The sequence below is a fragment of the Triturus cristatus genome, chromosome 4_2, assembly GCF_964204655.1.
Source record: "Triturus cristatus chromosome 4_2, aTriCri1.1, whole genome shotgun sequence".
Classification (NCBI taxonomy): domain Eukaryota; kingdom Metazoa; phylum Chordata; class Amphibia; order Caudata; family Salamandridae; genus Triturus; species Triturus cristatus.
This window is the reverse complement of record NC_140586.1, coordinates 561,147,960-561,162,703: the sequence shown is the minus strand read 5'-3', so window position 1 is coordinate 561,162,703 and position 14,744 is coordinate 561,147,960. Positions and strand designations below refer to the sequence as shown.

The following is a 14,744-nucleotide window of genomic DNA, read 5'->3' as shown; positions in this document are numbered from 1 at the left end:
GGACCATGTGGCTGCTCTGCATATATCATGCAGGGGAATATTTCCTAGGAAGGCCATGGAAGCCCCCAACTTACGTGTTGAGTGGGCTCGTGGTGGAATAGTTAATGTGCGTTTTGCCTTTTGATAACAGATTTGAATACACTTAACTATCCATCTGGCTATCCCTTCTTTGGAGATGGCGTTACCTTTGTGGTGTGGGGCAAAGGCAACGAACAGTTGTTTTGTCTTCCTGAATGGTTTAGTCCTGTCGATGTAGTACATGAGGGCCCTCCGTACATCTAGTGTATGTAGTGCCCTTTCTGCAACAGTTTGTGGGTTTTGGAAGAAAACGGGCAGTTCAATAGTCTGGTTCATGTGGAACTGCGATATTACCTTGGGCATGAACTTGGGGTTGGTACGTAGTACGACCCTGTTAGCGTGAACCTGAATGAATGGCTCTTGAACGGTTAGTGCCTGGAGTTCACTAACTCTTCTGAGGGAAGTGATCGCCACTAGGAAGGCCACTTTCCAGGTAAGGAATTGAATCTCGCATGAGTGTAGAGGTTCAAAGGGTGGACCCATCAGGCGTGTGAGGACCAAGTTGAGGTTCCACATTGGAGCCGGTGGGTGACTAGGTGGAATGACTCGTTTGAGCCCTTCCAAGAATGCTTTGATGGCAGGCACTCTGAATAGAGAGAGGTGCTGCCTGGTTTGCAGATAGGCTGATATTGCGGTCAAATGGACACGTATAGAGGTGTACGCCAGATTGCATCTATATAGGTGTAAGAGATAACAGATGATGTTTTGGATGGATGCGTCCAGCGGGTTGATGTCATTATTACCGCAATAAATGACGAACCTTTTCCATTTGGCTGCATAGCAAGCTCTGGTGGTGGGTCTCCTGGCCTCCTTGATGATGTCCATACAGTCAGGTGGCAGGTTGAGATAGCCAAACTCTAGGACTTCAGGAGCCAGATCGCCAGATTCAGCTGTTGCGGATCTGGGTGCTGAACCTCTCCATGGTTCTGCGTCAAATGCGCGGGTTTGATCCGCAGCCTTTGATGCGGCACCACGGAAAGTTCGAGGAAGGTGGTGTACCACGGCTGGCGTGCCCACGTGGGAGCAACTAGGACGAGTGTCAGGGAGTGTTGTCGGAGTTTGCGGGCCACTAGCGGTATCAATGGCGCTGGGGGAAAAGCGTACGCAAATCTGCCGGACCAGTTCATCCATATCGCATTGCCCTGCGACTGCGGATGTGGGAATCTGGCGGCGAAGCTTGGGCATTTTGCGTTTTCGCTTGTCGCGAATAGGTCTATCTCCGGATGACCCCACTGCTGAAAGTACGGTTGGAGTACTGATGGGTGTAACTCCCACTCGTGCATTTGGTGGCTGTGTCTGCTGAGCAGATCCGCCATCTGGTTGTCCTTGCCAGGGAGGTGTTCCGCCATGAGGAACATGTTCCTTTGAATGGCCCACTTCCACATGCTCTGAGCCAGATGAGACAACTGTGGAGAGTGTGTGCCTCCCTGTTTCTGTATGTAGTACATTGCGGTCATGTTGTCCGTCCGGATCAACACGACCTTGTTGCATAGATGTACTTTGAATGCCTTCATGGCTAGGAAGATTGCCATCAATTCCAGAAGGTTGATGTGCAACTTCTTTTGTTGTGTTGTCCATAGTCCTTGCACTGTGTAGTGGAGTACATGAGCTCCCCATCCCTGGAGAGACGCGTCCGCTGTCAGTACTATTTGTGGGACAGGCTCTTGGAACGGTCGGCCCTTGCAAAGGTTTTGTGGATTCCACCAATGCAGAGAGTTGTATGCCCGACCGCTCACCAACACTAGGTCCTTTAACTGTCCTTGAGCCTGATTCCACTGACGTGCTAGGCACTCCTGAAGTGGGCGCATATGTAATCTCGCGTGCGGGACTATGAAGATGCAGGAGGCCATCATGCCTATCAACTGCATGAACACTCGCGCTGGAAGTGAGTGATTGGGTTTGAATTTGGAGATCAGCAGTTGTATGCTGTCGATCCTCACTAAATTTGGCTGAGCTGTGGCCGCCAGAGTGTCTATAGTCGCACCTAGGTACTGTTGTACGTGTGCGGGCTGGAGATGGGACTTTGGATAATTCAGTGAGAATCCCAGACTGTGAAGAAGGTGAATGGTGCGGGACATGTGGCTTGCACATTGCTGGGCTGACTTCGCTTGAACGAGCCAGTCGTCTAGGTAGGGGTAGACGTGTATATGCTGCCTCCGTAGATGTGCTGCCACCGTAGCTAGGCACTTCGTGAAAACCCTGGGCGCTGTTGTCACGCCGAAGGGAAGGACTTTGAACTGATAGTGCTGCCCCTGAACAGTGAACCTGAGGTATTTTTTGTGTGAGGGGTGGATGGGTATGTGAAAGTACGCATCCTTGAGGTCCAGTGTGGCTAGGAAGTCTCCCTGCTTGAGAAGCGGAAGGACTTGCTGTAGAGTGAGCATATGAAAGTGCTCTGAAAGAATGTACTGGTTCAGGGGTCTCAGGTCCAATATAGGTCTGAGCGACCCGTCCTTTTTTGGAATTAAGAAGTAGAGGGAGTACACTCCCGCACCCTGCTCGTGGATGGGTACGACCTCTATAGCGCCTTTTAGAAGCATACTTTGCACTTCTTGCTGTAAGAGCGTTAAGTGCTCTGAGGACATAGGACGGCTTCTTGGTGGTATTGTGGGTGGAGTGGAGGTTAACTCCAGACAGTAACCGTATTTTATAATATCTTTGACCCACCTGTCCGTGGTGATGGAATTCCACGTGGACAGGAACCTTTGTAGCCTTCCCCCGACAGGTGTTATGTGGTCGGGAGGAAGGGAGAGGGCGTCACTGCTTGTTCTTGGGGGAGGACCTGGTGTTGCCGTAGCCGCGTCCTCTGCCCTTTGTGCTGGAGCCACGATATCCACCTCGGGTGTTTTTATCATAGGTGGTCTGTGTATTGCCTTTGTTATATGTTTGTTGTGACCCCTGTCCTCTACCTGCTCCCTTGTTTCCGGGGCGACGAAAGGAGCCGCTCCGAAAGGACTGAGTTTGTAGTGCGCCCATGGACTTTGCAGTGTCCGTATCCTTTTTTATCTTTTCGAGGGTGGTGTCAACCTCTGGCCCGAATAAATAGTCGGGGTTGACGGGCTGGTTCAGTATATTGTTTTGTACCTCAGGCTTGAATCCTGAGATCCGTAGCCAGGCATGTCGTCGCAACATGACGCTTGTGTTTATGGCTCTGGCAGCCGTGTCTGCAACATCTAGTGCGCATTTGATGGAAGCGTTCGTTAGTAGCTGTCCTTCTCTGATGAGCATTTCTGCGCCTTCCTTGAACTGGTCAGGGAGATGTTGGAATATTTGCTCAAGTGTGTCATAGTGCGCTCTATCATAGCGAGCAAGGAGCGCCTGAGTGTTGGCTATGCGCCATATGTTGGCAGCTTGGGCGGCAACTCGCTTGCCAGAGGTTTCTAACACCTTGGACTCTTTGTCCGGGGGAGGAGCGTCACCTGTTGTTTGCGAGTGTGCCCTCTTGCGTGCATTCGCTACGACGATGGAGTCGAGTGGTAATTGTCCTCTGATGTAAGTAGGATCCCCAGGTGCTGATCTGTATTTTTTATCAATCCTGGGGTTTATCACTCGTGCCCTGGTGGGTTCTTTGAAAATGTCCTTGGCTGGTTTGAGGACCCCCTTCAACATTGGCAGAGTCTTTACATGTCTTTCTGAGGATGCAAAGGTGTCCATTAGAAAGTCATCTTCGATGGTATCAGAGTGAAGCTGCACCCCATGGTTATTGGCAGCACGTTCGATAAGAGCATTGAACGCTGCAGTATCCTCCGTAGGAGATGTCTTTGCCCCATAGAGTTGTGGATCCTGTGCATCGAGAGGTGCACTGGGGTCTGCAGGGTCGCCCCAAGTTTGATCAGGGTCCTGCTGGTCATCAGGGTCCGTGTCTACATGGTAGGGGACTTGGTCAGTCATGTAGTCCTCCAATGCGTCTGTATCGGAGCGTGTGGGGGAGAACCGGTGTGGATCCTGGTAGGATGAATGGAAGGGTTCATAAAGGAGAGGTTCCGATTCTGCAGGCAACTTCCTTTTTAGTGGGATCCTGAAAGGGTCCAATGGCGGCTCCGAAGTTATCCTTCGGTCCTGGAGAATCATTCTGCCAGTGCCGGCGTCGATGATACGTGCTGGAGACGTCTCAGCAGGTGTGACCGTAGGTTGGGTGACCCGTGTCCTGAGTTGGAACATTTTTGGGATTGTTGACGGAGGCAAGCCGAAGGTAATGTTGGTCGGCACCGAAGAGGCTGCGGGAGCTCCGACCGAACCGGAGCCCGATGTGTCCTGGAGGACAGGTGTGGTTTTGCTGCCTTGCGTCACACCAGGTCGTACTTGGGGCGCCTTCGAGGCTTTGGCACCGGCCAGGCTCGTAGAGGCGGCCGTAGATTTTTTCGGTGCCGGCGGGTCATCGAGTCGGGGTGAAGAGATCACCGTCGAAGTCTTCGATGCCTGAGGCTTAGGTGTCGTCGAGGGAGCGATGTGAGACACAGCAGGCGGTACGGCCCTTGGTGTCGTCGGTGCCGGTAGCCGAGCAGGTTTGTCGGTGCCGATGGCTTTTTTCCGTTTGTCGACTCCAACGTCGCCCGCCTCAAGTTCGGCACCGAAGTCCCTCTTGGTGCGGTCGGTGCCGACGCGGTGCGCTGGCGTCGAAGGCCTCGATCCGACCAGCGCTACTTTCAGTTTCGGTTTCGGTGGAACCTGAGCAGCTTTCGGTTTCGGTTTTGTGATAGGGAAACCAGCCTGTTTATGTAGTAATGGCTGCCGCTGAACGTCCGAGGCCGGGCCCGAGGGCGGGGCCGAAGAACTGCGGGATGGGTCTCGGGTAAGGCCCGAAGGCGATCCCTCGACCGGAGCCATAGGCTGTGGCACTGGTGTTTGAACGGTTTGAACAGGTAGGCCTTGTTCATCATTGGAGCTACTTTCTTCGGCCCCGAAGGCCTCCTCGTCGTCTCCTACCTCGGTGTCGTCTTCACCTCTGTGGAAGAGTGACTCGTCTTCCTCGTCCGATCCGGGTTCGTGTTCGGAAACGGGACTGGAGGGCAAGACTTCCAATTCCTCGACGTCCTCGGCCTCGCCGAAGATGTCTGTCGGGGCCGGTGCCGCGTGCTGCGCCTCGAGTCTCGCCGCTCGTCGATTCCGCAGAGTCTTCTTCGAGCGGAACCGGGCACAGGCCATGCATGTTGATTCGTCGTGGTCCGGCGAAAGGCATTTGTTGCACACCGGATGGACGTCGATGTGTGGGTACTTCGCATTGCATACCGGACACCTTTTGAATGGCGTCCTGGATTCCATCGTCGAAGTAGTCGATGGACAGGTAAATGCGAAAGCAGTCGGTGCTGAAAGTTAGTAAACTAACAAATTCTATCGAAACCCGATCGATAAACAGTACCGACGCGAACTAAAAGGCCTTTTGGCCTCGAAAAAATATTTTCCTAACTTGAGCTAAGATAGCACATCCGAACCCAATGGCGGAAAAAAACAATCTGAGGATGGAGAGGATGCCCATGCGCACTGTAGTCCAGGGGAGGAGTCACCTATCCAAGGATACTTCGAAGACTCTTCCAGGACAACAACGTGCAAACATCCGGACCCAACACTAGGCGGCGATCTATGCACAGATATGAATTCAGCAGCCCACATGCCTCGAACGTCTAGATACCAGACTCTCCTCGCCCAGTCCGGAGTCACAAGAATGACTGGGGCCCGCTTGCTCCTGATCTTCTTCAGAATCCTGGGCAGGAGTGGTATGAGCGGAAAGGCGTACAGCAGGCCTGAGCTCCACTTGCGACAAAAGGCATCGCTGAGCGATAGCGGCTTTGGAAACACCAGGTGCAGTATTGCTGACACTGCGTGTTCTCTTCAGAGGTGAACAAATCTAACCAAGGTTCTCCCCACTGTTGAAAGAAACCTTGCACCATCTGCTACTGGAGATGCCATTTGTGATCTGCTAGGAATCGACGGCTGAGTTTGTCCGCCCTGACGTTCAAAGAACCTGCCAGGTGTTGAGCCACCAGGTTTATGCCCTGCTGTTCCAGCCATGTCCAGAGATGCTGAGCCTCTCAACAAAGGGTCCACAACCCCACCCCGCCCTACTTGTTGCAGTACCACATAGCAGTGGTGTTGTCCGAGAACACGTGCACTAGCTTCCCCTTGACAGAGGGAAGAAATGCTTTCAATGCCAATCAAATCACTCAGAGCTCAAACAGATTTATATGGAGCACTGAATTCGCTGGAGACCAGTGTCCCCTGATCTCCACCTCTCCCAGAAGGCTGCCCCATCCCAGAAGTGACTTATCAGTCACCACTGTTGTTTCTCGTTGGGGAAGGGAGAGGGGTCAACCACCACTGCAGATCTCTCGCAGTTCCTTCCGAGATCTGGACCACGTCGGTGAGATTTCCTTAATGCTGTGCCCACTGGAACTTCAGGTCCCACTGCAGAGCCAGCTTACGCCACCTGACATGCTTTACCAACAGGATGCAGGAGGCCATGAGGGTAGAACAGCCTCAGAGTTGGTCTCACCGAAATCCAGGACAGAGGCCAAAACATATGAATCATAACCTGTATATTCTGGACTCGCTGCTCGGGAGGATAGGCCAAAAACTGCTATGTGTCTAGAACTGCCCCAAATGAAAGGGAGTGTCTGAGAAGGAGTCAGGTGTGACTTTTGCATGTTTATAGAGAATCCCAGTGAATGCAGGAGATCCGTCGTAGTCTGAAGGTGGGAGACGACAGCCTGGGGCAAGGACACCTTCAACAGCCTGTAGTCGAGGTAGGGGAAAACTGATACCTCTAACCTGCGCAGATGAGCTGCGACCACGGCCATCACCTTGGTGAACACCCGAGGGGCACTGGTAAGGCCGAAGGGGAGCACGGTAAACTGAAAATGCTCGCAGCCTACCTTGAACCACAGGGAACGCCTGTGGCCCGGCAGAATGGGGATGTGAAAATAAGCAACCTGCAGGTCCAATGCTACCATCCAGTCTTCTTGGTCTAGGGCAGACAAAACCTGAGCTAGAGTGAGCATCTTGGCCTTCTACTTCTTGAGGAAGAGATTGACGGTCCAAAGATCTAAAATGGGCCGTAACCCTTTGTACTTCTTCGAAATCAGAAAGTAGCGGGAATAACAACCACTGCCTACTTCTGAAACCGGGACCCTTTTTATAGCTCCTTTGGCCAAGAGACCTGTAACTTCCTCCTGGAGCAATTTCAGATGATCCTCTGTCAGCCGTTCCTGATTTGACAGAATGGGAGGAGGAAAAGAAACAAAAAGCAGAGAATAGCCCTCCTGAATGATCTGCAAGTTCCCCATACCAGTTCAACTGCTCCGTAGAGTTGTCCTGGTGTTCCAGAGGGTCCACAGACTCCTCCCATTCCTCTCCTGAGCCTAGCACATCCTTAAAGTGCTCAGGTGACAACTTAGAACCCTTGGGTTCAATCGACGTCTGAATTGGCGTCGAGCTACGTCATTCTGACTCCGTCTCTCCGGGGATGAGGATGGGGCTGGCACTGGCGGCGCCGCATCACCGACTTCGACACCGGAGGAGATCGTGTTGGCACGACCGGCGTCGACCCGGATTCGGGATCGGATCCATGAGGCCCCACCGGTACCTCTTCTGACCCTGCGGGGCCTGAGAGCTCACCAAGGGGTTGGTCATCTCAAATACGCGGCGCATGGCCTCGTAAAAATCTTTTATCTGAGCGGGGGCCGCTCCAGCTCCCGGAAAGGGAGGGAGGCATGAAGTCAACCCAGGGTCCAGCTCCGCAGAACCGCGCCTAGAGCGTCGCTGCTTCCAACCTCTCTCGTCAACGGACGACAGCCGAGGTGAAGATTTAGTCCGCTTAGACTTCTTCTTATTATTATGTCTCTTCCCCGAGTGTCCAGAGGACCTCGAGTGGGACGTAGAGGACTTAGAGCTCTGTGAGCACTCCAGCGACCTCCTCTTTCTCGATTGGGACCTCCACGGAGTCTCGCTTGACGGTGTCAACTGCCGGGCCGCAAGGACCTTTATCGCCCGCTCCCTCAAGCCCTACGGAGCCATGGCCCGGCAGTCATAGCACGACTTTAAGACACCAGAGACCGACATGGTGGGGGTCAGTTACTGACATAATGCGGTGGCAGGCACCACACGGCTTGAAACCGGTCTTCCTTGAAGACATCCCTCACACACAAAGTTGGAAAAAGTTCTGAATTCAACAAAAGTCGAGAAAAAAACCTGTCAAAAAGAAACAGAGAGATTGATAGCTCTTCCCGGATTGGCGCTTGACTGGCCCAAAAAGAAAAGAACTGATGTCTGAGCGCCTGGGTGGCGCCTATATAGGTACCAACGCCGTCACGCGGAGCTGAATGGAGCCACCCGACGGCACGCGCAAGGGGTACTGCTCAGCAAAAGTTTATGGATCCAGCCTGACGTCTGGGAAATTCAAAGGTAAGGAATCTGCAACTAGAAGGCTCTATCAGATAGAAGTAAAAACCATATAACAATCAAAGGGAATCAGTTGACATAATATACATTTCTTTGCATCCTGAGCTACATGCACCACTTTTCTCAAAAATATTGACCTTAAAAACTTTCAACATATCAGGGTTAATGTGGGACAAACAAAATAACACTCTAAAATCCTGTAATTTATTATCACATAAAGTGGATGCCATCTTAGCGTGTGAAAAGTTGTCTCACTTCCCTGTATGGCAATTTAGATGATCTGCCCTGTAAATACACAAATAAATCTTCTTAGTTTGTGCTCTATTAATATTATCAAATGGGGCTGAGTTACATTTTGCTTGCCCACCATATTTAAATAGTGTTCATTTATCTTTACAGAACAGTCAGTTTTATCTGATTTAACATGTGCATGGGCACTACTTTTTGACAGAATAACTTAATTTGAGGAGTGGACTGATGGATGTAAAAATCTACTCTCTTTAGATTAAATAGCTGCAATGCATATTCAAATGTTCTCATCATTAGCGAGGTTGACCCTTCTTGCACATTAATTCATTTTGTATGAATAATGGCTCTTGAGCAAATTAAAGGTCCATGTTTACCCACCTAATTGGGCTCCCAAAGATTACAAAAGCGTTTGTCAGGTCTAATTCCAAACTGAGGCCTTGTACTGACAGACCCTTCCTGGCAGAGCCTAAGTATATAAGGAAAAATTGTTTTGCAAGAATAAGGTGTGCACTGAATGTGCGCCTAAAATTTGTCCAGAATTGTTTTTTAAATCCTACAAATGAAGGGTGAAAAGCAGTAGAGCAAGAATACATTCCTGTTTTTATCGTTTGTTTTTACTCTAGCTGAAGACATTCAATTAGAGCCCTGCTGCATGTGCCAGAAGGTAACTCCATTAGGAGACGTAAAAGGACCGACAGTTTACCCAGAGCTAATAACTTAGATCAAAGAGTTAGCTAATTAAATTGATTAAATACTGTTGTATTGTCAATAAAGACCTCATAGGCCAGTTGTTTTTTTACTATTAGATATTTATGCAGTAAAATATGAACCCATGTGAGATTGTCTGTTCTTGCAGCAAATTTTCTAAATCAAGCTGATGGATATCTGGATAGTAGTTTGGTCTATCACAGGCAGGTCCTAGACCCATCTTTTGAAAGACAGCAACCATGAAATTCCATTCAATGGAGTTGGATGCTTTCTCAGCATCAAGGGAAAGCAGTGCTGTCAGCTGCATGTCCTGGTGAGTGCATGTCAATGTCATGCGATCTGTGAAAATTGTGTCTTATGGCTCTGCCTAGCATACACCAAGATTGATCGGGGATCACTAATGAACTGATGCAGGTATTTTGTCTATTTGCCAATATTTTAGCTAGGACCTTGGGCTTTATGTTCAGCAATGATAGGTCTGTATGCAAAAAATCTAAAATCATCGATGTTAATGCTTCTAAAGAGAATACATCATTTGAAGCCCGCATCAAAGTTGCAGCTTCCTGAACATAACATGACATAATGAGGTATTATGAAAAATAAACATCATTAAGCACCTCACACTTATCTGAAAAGAGGCACAGGTATTCTTTCTTCTCAGCTATCAGTTATTAAACAGCATCCTTTAAAGGTAAGTTCACAGAAAGGCTAAAAGACGATCGTGGAGCAGGTGACAAGAGTAACACTGGTGAGAATCTGTGCTCAGAAAAAAAGTCCTTGGAGCCTCAGCATTTATTTAAAATAAATATCATCACTATTATTTAGGTTGGAATTGACCTAATATGTGTTTGAAAGTCAGGTACAGAACAAGGTTTCTGTGGGGCAAAAATCAATTAAGCATTGCCCATTGCATTCAGGTTAAATGACATAAGAGTTGAATGTAAAATGAATTATGATCAGAAGTCTTGTCTATACAAAAAAGAAAAATGCCAGCTTTCATTTTATCAAGTTTTATGAAGGTCTATGCACCAGGCCACTTACCTCTTGTTCTAATTTGCTGGTTTTCGCTGCTTTCTCTAGTAACTCCTCCTGGATTGCTTGAAACTGGGATGTTCTCTGGGACATAGACATCTTTACAGCAGAAACTTCAGCTTCTGCCTTCGTTAATTTGGCCTTTAATGTTTCAACTTGACCAACAAGAGTTTCCTTCTCCTTCTCCAGTCGCTTGCAGGTTTGCTCCAGGCACTGACATTTTCTCTCTTAAAAATTAAAAGATGACACAGTTATTAGGCAGGTAGTATGAACATCTGCTTACACCCATATTTAAAACAAAGTATTCAATAAAGAGGCATTTAAAGATCAAAATGTTCCATAGTTTGGGTAGGTGAGGTGTTGCGTTGATATAAAACCACAGACCAGAACACAAAGGTATGCGCCATTCGTGCATTTTGCTAAAGTTCAGCAAAGCTTCATATTAAATGAAAGCATGCAAGCTAAAATTGTTAAACTACATTATTTTAACACCGGCCACATTGATGTTCAAAAAGACACAATTCCCAAAAAGCAGAGGGTATCAAGTTCATTCAATTACAAACACATTTATGTCCCACTTTTTGTTTTTTGTAAACAAATTTGATTAATTTTCTTCCAATTACAAAAAAGGAAAAAAATTACTTCTGTATAGCATGACCAAGAATATGCACATGAGAGGGGTACAGATTTGCGCGTATACATTATGTTTAGTCCTTCCTCAGTATTTACAGTCGCATAGTGTTTGGAACATGGCCATTCTGACCATGACTAAGTGTACATTAGCTATCCTCCATGCTAATACATCAATAGTACAAACTTACTAGATGAGAATGAAACAAGTACTCAACATTTTAAACTCCCCACCCCTGCTGACGGGCCCTTAGAAAAAAAAAACTAAATACTAAGGAGAGGGACTGGATTGTGAAGGCTAGATACTGTGTGCCTGGTTAGTTGTTAGTTTTGTGAGCACTGGAATTGAGGGTTGCGCATACACTGTATATTAAAAACTCGCCTTATATTGGCTACTAGGATTCAAGGGAATGGAAACCTTGGGGGTCAGGGCTGTATCTAACACCAGCTCTTACCATGGAGAGTAAGTGCTGCTGCGTGAGGAGGAGTATAAGGACTGTGGATCCGCAGGGAGCTTATTAAATCTTCAAGGGTTGAATATGTCAGCAGATTTAAAAGATTCTAACAGGAGGTCCCAGCTCATAGCAATAGGCTCCTTTCTCAGTCCTCTTTTTTCTTCTCTCCGAATAGCTACACTTTCCACTCCCCATTTTTCAACTTCTTCTTTCCAACTCAGTATCGTGGGGGCTAAAGGTGATTTCCACCTCCTTGGGACTTCTCGTTTTGCAAGTATAAGAGCTAAATCTATAAATTTGACCTGTACTTTGTATTCTTTTCGTCGTCGATATAGTCCCAATATACAGGTTTCTGCTGTTTGCCAACCCATGTCTCCCACAACTTCCTCCAAGGCATTGGTTATTCCTCCCCAGTATCCCCTCAGCCCGGCACAAGACCATATCATATGCATGAGATCTTCATCCTGTTCAGTACATCTGGGGCAAGATGCCGTAACACTAGGGTAGGTGGCATGCAGTTTGTGTGGTGTTAAATATGCCCTCAGAGTTACCATATATTGTATAAATTTAAATCGTGTGGTACAGGATACTCGTTTTGGATATTCCAGTATCGTCTTCCACTCTTTATCTACTAGTGGTATGTTAATATCCTGTTCCCATTTGGTGCGTATTAAAGTCAACGGGGATGGTTGTTGAGTACGTATCCCACGATAAAATCAACGGGTGAGGTGGCTACTGTCCCTATAAGATACATTAACTAACTAATTTGTGTTGGATTCGGATCCTTGGGGTGCCCAGTGTTTCTTTACACACCAGGCTCGCGTGTGTCAAAAACAGTACTTCTGTGACCCCACGTTCGTTCGTGAAATCTGTATGCGGTAGTAGCATCATCTCTCCAAAGAGGTCCCAGACTGTGTTAACCCCGGCCTGCGCCTGGGGTTCTAACTTGCGGTAGGTGAGAGTTCCCAAATTAGTGGGGATACCCAATAATGGTATGTTGGGAGCATATGCTGGGGTGGCGATAGTGTACTGCAATGCTTGCTTCCAGTAGGTGATTGCAGTCTTAAGCAGCGTTCGAGCCGAATGCAGAATCGTGCTACCGGGGCATAGCAGTCTATGTAAGATAACCTTTGCAATCATTTGCTTAGTGTAAGCTATTTCCTGTAGCTTGCGGCCTGCTAATCAATATGAAAGCCACTGCAGTTGCATGGATAGACAATATGCATAAAAGTCTGAGGCCCCATCCCACCGGCATCTGACTGGAGTTGCAGTTTCGCTAAGCTTAAACATCGACGGCCTGTGCCCCATATTAAACTAATCAGCAACGTGTTCAATGTTTTATATATGTTTTTGGGGAACACTACTGGCAGGTTTGTGAAAAAATAGAGTAGGCGCAGGAGCATTACCATTTTTAAAGTTGCCAGTCTTCCCGCCACTGAAAGGGGCAGGGATGTCCAAAAGGTGATTTGGGCCCTCATTGAGCTTATTGCCTTTTGCAGGTTCCCTTCAATAATATCTGGTTGGTTTCTATATATCTGTATCTCCAGGTATCTGAAAGTATATAGTGTGGGCTATTATTATGTCATGGTTTCCAAAAGGAATAGTTTGTCCATCCGTGTCATTGCCAAAGGGGAAGGTATACGATTTTTCATAATTTATGGCCAACCCCGCAATAGTTTCAAAGCAATTTGGACAGTGTAGCACAACTCTTTAATCTTCTGGCATATAGTATAATGTCATCTGCATAAAGTGAGAGCGCGTGGTGAGTACCATTGAGTGTGATATTCCATCCCGTAGATGCTACATGTTTTTTGTGGGCAAAAGGCTCCAGGGCAAGTACAAATAATATAGGTGATAGGGGGCAACCCTGCCTTGTGCCTCTTTGTATTTGGTATGCTTCAGATATGTGTGATCCAGTGTGTACCCTCGCTGTTGGATGGAAATATAATATTTGGATCCATCGAGCGTTTTCTTAGAGAATTCCGAATTTTTGCAGGGCAGCAAGCATATAGTTCCAGCCTAAGGTGTTGAATGCTTTGATAATATCCAGTGCATTACACCCTGTGGAAGCGGATTATTGATAACCCACTGGTGCAGGGTCACTTCTTCGTCCACGGGTTCTTAACAAGTAAGGAGGAATCGACACTGGAGCGAAGTACAAACCATAGGTCATTTATTAACATTCATGAATGGGGCCTCGTCCAACAAGCACCATAGAGATACTCAAGGAGGAAGCACACCGAACAATGGTTACATGGGTTTTTATAGCAAGAGATCACAAACAAGGGACGCCCAGAGGTAAATAGAGCTTTGGGGAAAAACACACAAATGAGCTACCGGTAAGAATCGACAGCCTTGGTGCCTTGTGCAGTTGTCGCGTCCTGAAGCTGCACAACAAGATATGCTATCTGGGTAAACTTCACTTGAGGCTTAACCATTGTCTGAAAAAAAAAACCAAGCAGACGCTAGCTGTTATTTTGTGCTGACTCTGCATGTATACACAGCCTATAGTGCCCCAATCTAGATTATTTACTCATGTTTATACAGATGCAGTGTCAAGGACAGAGCCGGGCTGGAAGTAGGGCAGGGGTGAAAAATGGATGAGGCATAGCTTAATCAAAAAATGAGAGAATCAGATTTTACATTTTAACAACCCTGCCTCTGGCATCTCCGTGGCGCAGGAAAACATTGTATTGCACAGCCTGCGTATATTTGTGTTATGCCCTGGGACAAATCCGCATTGATGGATATGAACTAACTTAGTTAAAAGGGATTGTAAACGATTTGCTAAAATATTACTTAAAATCTTGCATTCGGTGTTTAGTAGGGAAATTGGGCGATATGCATACAATTTAGTGTGATCTCTCCCAGGTTTGGGCAGTGAGGTTATTAGTGCTTGCGCTGTAGAGGGGGGGGGGGGGGGGGTCTGGGGGGGTGGAGTGCCGGTCTCATATGCTTCATTATAAAGTTTCTTAAGTTGGGGGGCGCGTTGTTGCATATAGGTGGCATAAAATTCTGCAGGTAAACCGTCTAGCCCTGGGGTTTTGTTGTTACGAAGGCCCTTGATTGCTGCATTTTTTTCAGCTAGTGTAATAGTGTTAGCCAGCATTTTTCCAGCCTCTTCAGTCACTTGGGAAGTTCTATTACTTCCAGGAAGGAGCTGATCTCCTGATGATCCACTTGTTGTGAGGCAGCGTA

At 47.8% G+C, this 14,744-nt stretch overlaps 1 protein-coding gene across 3 annotated transcripts in view; it reads right to left on the bottom strand.

Annotated features, from left to right (window-relative positions):
* CCDC18 (coiled-coil domain containing 18) overlaps positions 1 to 14,744 on the bottom strand; it is a 1,105,805-nt gene that overhangs the window by 769,970 nt on the left and 321,091 nt on the right. For all 3 annotated transcript variants that reach the window (XM_085602201.1, XM_085602202.1, XM_085602203.1), the window contains one exon: positions 10,471 to 10,688. In XM_085602201.1, the coding sequence (XP_085458327.1) occupies positions 10,471 to 10,688 (218 nt within the window). The remainder of the gene's footprint in view (positions 1 to 10,470; positions 10,689 to 14,744) is intronic.